At 35.6% G+C, this 4,615-nt stretch overlaps 1 protein-coding gene across 2 annotated transcripts in view; it reads left to right on the top strand.

Moving 5' to 3' along the window:
• LOC125662783 (uncharacterized) overlaps positions 1 to 4,259 on the top strand; it is a 4,943-nt gene extending 684 nt beyond the window's left edge. The window contains exons 1-2 of one of the 2 annotated variants that reach the window (XM_056146988.1): positions 135 to 358; positions 1,813 to 4,259. In XM_056146988.1, coding sequence (XP_056002963.1) covers positions 1,852 to 2,919 — 1,068 coding nt within the window. In that variant the 5' untranslated portion in view covers positions 135 to 358; positions 1,813 to 1,851 and the 3' untranslated portion in view covers positions 2,920 to 4,259. Of the gene's footprint in view, positions 1 to 134; positions 359 to 1,812 lie in introns of those variants that run through there. The other variant, XM_056146987.1, reaches the window with a different exon arrangement.
• Positions 4,260 to 4,615: the final 356 nt, after the last annotated feature.

Below are 4,615 nucleotides of genomic sequence, written 5' to 3'. Positions count from 1 at the left end.
ATGTTTTTCCGAATTGAAATAATGTATAAGATTTAGGTAGCGGTTAAATTATAGATATCAATACAGGAAGGGGGAAGTGAAAGTCGCATCCTAAGTTTAAAAATGCGTTTGGTTCACGGAAATAAACTAGATTGGGGAAACGGAATTTGTGTACACATTTCCTTTCTCCTCATCTACCAGCAGGTTTTATCATTCTGAATGGACTTTTCTAAAAAAATGTTTTGATTTGAAAATTGATTTGCTAGTGTATTCCCTCACAGGTCTCTTCAGGCCTTGTTTTCAGTATTGTATTGTATACTCCACAGTCTGGTGAATTGTTCATTCATGCTGTTTTTATTTTCTCATGTACGCCTGAAAGGTAAATTTGTTGCAATTTTCATAATTCTTATCTATGTTTATGTTTTGACATGTATTCGCTGCCACGTCATCGATCTCTGATCATTTAATCAGTACACGCTTGTTGTGCATCACTATATATTTACAGTTCTAATGTTTTCGCATTCGATATCTTTACCATATGTACTGATAACCATTTCCTCCTAAATGTGATGCAGCTATGAACAGCGAGCGTATGAATCTCGATAAATATAGTCCATCTATTTCCACGGCTGGAAATTCCAACAGAAACTAAAGTAAACTGAAAATATAAGAAATTAATTTTAATTTTGATTGATTGATTTCATATCGTTTAACGTCCCTCTCGATCATTTTTCACTGATATGGAGTCGTACTTTCAGTTTTGAAAATACATGGAGATATGAACTGTAACGTTTCACGCCGGAATATTTTTCATGAAGAATGTCAACACGTCATGAAAAGTATCAATCTCTCACCAGAGGGCGTATTACGTTGCGCTATAACAATTCTGTCAACGTCTAAATGTCAAGATTCTTGGCAAAACTTACCTATACCTATAACATCATGGATAATAATTTTATAAGTTTAAGTTTTATGCTTTAAATCTTAAAGTAAGTTCACAAAAACAACGAATTCCATGATTATACTAGTATCATTGAATGAATGAATATTTATATAAACCTTCTAATTCGCTCAGGTGTCTCATATTTACCATCTTCTGATTTTAAAAAATTCAGAGAAGTGTTTGATTTGATCAGATATTATCATTACAGTTCGATATGCTAAGATAGTTTTTGTACATTTTAATTTAACTTTTTAGACGTTGACAGAGGTATTAGTGGAGCGTAGCAGGAACGATAACTCTGGGTAGAGATTGGAAAAGTATGTCGGGGTGAAGCGTCACAGCCAATGCTCTCATGTATTTTCAAAATAAAAATTTATTTCTTAAATGACTAAACGAACATAATTGAGCTGGTATACAAACGTTATGAGAATTCTAACACGGTGTTTGTCTTACTGGCTGCTATTCTATGATTTAATCTGTTATACAAAAAATATAAAAATCTGATTTACAAAAGCTATAAAAATTTGATTTACAAAAGTTATAAAAATCTGATTTACAAAAGTTATAAAAATCTGATATACAAAAGTTATAAAAATTCTATCCCGTGGGAATCCGGGTTAGAATAGGTCCTCAGTACCCCCTTGCTTGTCGTAAGAGGCGACTAAATGGGGCGGTCCTTCGGGTGAGACCGCAAAAAAACTGAGGTCCCTGGTCATAGTAGGTGTGGCACGATAAAGATCCCTCCCTGCTTAATGACAATAAGCGCCGAACATAGGCCTAAATTTTGCATCCCTTCACCGGCAATGGCGACGTCTCCATATGAGTGAAAATGAGTTAAACAATATTCAATCAATCAATATAAAAATTCTAATATGGTATTTGTTTTACAGGCTGCACTACGTTCCAGTAATTGGGAAACATTGCACACAATGGTTTGGTATCAAACTCGAAAAACAGTCATCTCCATGAGCGTCATCGTGGGCTTCCTGTTGATTAAGTACACTTCCTTATTTCTTGTCAGTGATGTCGGAGCAAGTTTTAAATACAACGTAAAGTATTTTGCCGTGCGGAATGACACAGTAAAACTTCCAGTACCTCTATCCCCTACAACGATGGAAGCAAAAACAGTCAATATGAAAGAATTTAGCACACGGAATGCCTCAGTCAATTCTTTAAAAACGCCACTTATTCCAACGACGAAAACAAATGTAGTCTTCTCCGAAATTTGGAAGAAACTGACAAAACCGCATCCGCACAGCTCTTATCCCGAATCCGTTGATAAACATTATTCTCAGGCGAAACAGGACAAGGCAGCATATGATATATTCCCTAAGAAGAATGGATTTTTCATCGAAATGGGAGCTTACGATGGAAAAGTACATTCGAATACATTATGGTTAGAGAGGAAACACAACTGGACCGGCCTCCTTATAGAAGGAAACCCTCTTTCTTGTCCCTTAATAGACCGTGTGAAACGTCATGCCTGGCGCCTGTGTGCATGTGTGTCTAGTGAAAATGAAACAATATTTATCATAGGAAGTGAATTAGGTGGTTCTGAAAAAAATATGCCAAATAGTCATAAAGTTCATTTGCGGTCAAACAAAAGGACTAAAGTTCCATGTTTTCAGTTATATAACGTTTTACAAATTGTGGGTGTTTTTCATATAAATTATTTTTCTTTGGATGTCGAAGGAGGAGAAATACCAGTGCTTAACAGCATGAGAGAACAACTGATTTCGAAACAAATCATTGTTGATGTTTGGACCATTGAATATCGAGCGTGGGCGGGGCCGAGGTTTGATTGGCCAAAGGGAATGGAGAATCTGGCCAATCTAAGAGCTTTTTTCAAGGAGATTGGAGGTTACGTTGAACATTCGCAGTTGGCGTACGAGACTCATAAGCTACAGGACGGTCACTATCTTGATGTTGTGTTTGTATATATAGATACATGGTGTAAAACCCATCAACTTTTGCCAGACGGTAAAACAAAGTGTTAATCAACAAACAGATATAGATCGTATTTTCAAGTTTTCTGTATTCTGTTTTGTACTTTTGGGGCTTCATTTTATTTTCAATCATATGGAGACGTCACCATCACCGGTGAAGGGCTGTAAATTTAGGCCTACGCTCGACGCTTACGGCCTTTGAGCAAGGAAGGATCTTTATCGTTCCACACCTGCTGTGACAAGGGGCCTCGATTTTTGCGGTCTAATCCGAAGGACCGCCATTTAGTCGCATCTTACGACAAGCAAGGGGTATACTGAGGACCTATTCTAGCCCGGATCCCCACGGGACTAGGTGCTCTCATTCCAACACCAGCTATTGGTAACTTAAACAAACTGGTTGCATCGTAAATAAGAGGGAACCAGCTATCTATTCAAAGTGGGGTTATTTATCCCATTGTATTACTTACTAATTAGCATAAACACATCTGTACATACATTTTGCTTGTGAATTTTGTGATTCATTACACATTTAGAATTATTGTTGATTTTATTTTACTATTATTACTTTATTGCCCAAAGGGTAAATATGATGGGATGATATAGTGTTTGAGAGGGAGATATGGAATTTTATCATCCCTGACACGTGACTGTCTAGACCAATCAGATTATGTGTTGCATAGAATTCTCATACTGGGGTATAACTAGTGTTACCAAAGTTAAGCCATATTTTATGAAAATGTCCGAATCCGCTTAACGCTACTCCGTACTCTCAGTACTTTGATTCTGTTTCAAATTCCACGTATGATCTACTATAGTTCTCGATATTTATATATTTGCTAAAGTCCTTTGATTTTGCAGTAACAATTCAATTTTCGTTGAATAAAGACACAAGTTAAGTTGCTCTGATCTAGTGGGATTTTTCATTAACAAGGCTTTTTATCATCCTCATATTTTTTACCCTTAAAAAAGAATTCGGCCCACCAACTAGGTAAATTTTCCTAGTTTCAAGTGCCCGAAAATGTTTACTAGAAAATTGTTTATTAGAAAATATTTGCTAGAAAATGTTTATCAGAAAATGCTTACAAGAAAATGTTTACTCGACAATCTTCAATAGAAAATGTTTACTAGACTGTCATCATTCTGCATCTGGTTATCTTTTTTTCACAATCTTTGTTACTTTTTCTCATTTGGAGTCGTTCATTTTTGTACGTGGCGAATAGCTGATTTACTTTAGATATACGCTTGTATATTGTATGTATTTACATTTTTGTATCTACCGGTATGCATACATGGAGTTAACGTTTGCAGACACACGACAAGCCCTTATACATTATCTGATTTTGTGTCTTCTGTATATTAATAAAGGAGTAAAGAAACATATTTGAAATGAACATCTGTCAGCTTAGCTAATTGGTTGTACGAGACGGCTGTACTGACAACTCTACAAATTGACCCCACGCTATGTGTAGGAGACATCAGGGATCTGTATGTGTTTAATATTCTGTAAATATAGTGTGTATTGTAAAGTACCATGATAATATTATTAGTAAATCTTAATTACAGTAAAACTCTGATACAGGGAATTTCTGTGGACCCTCTATAAAAATTCGCTATACGTTTATAGCGAATTCATAATTCAAATATAACGATTTCGTTATAAAACTGATTTGTTCTTCGTGTATAACAGTTTTATAAGAAAGCAGCAATCGATATACTTGCGTGTGTATTGTCTTTAAGAGAAATGAAG

Source organism: Ostrea edulis, chromosome 8 (assembly GCF_947568905.1).
Source record: "Ostrea edulis chromosome 8, xbOstEdul1.1, whole genome shotgun sequence".
Taxonomy (NCBI): domain Eukaryota; kingdom Metazoa; phylum Mollusca; class Bivalvia; order Ostreida; family Ostreidae; genus Ostrea; species Ostrea edulis.
The sequence above is the reverse complement of the archived record's forward strand: the minus strand, read 5'-3'. Positions and strand labels throughout refer to the sequence as shown.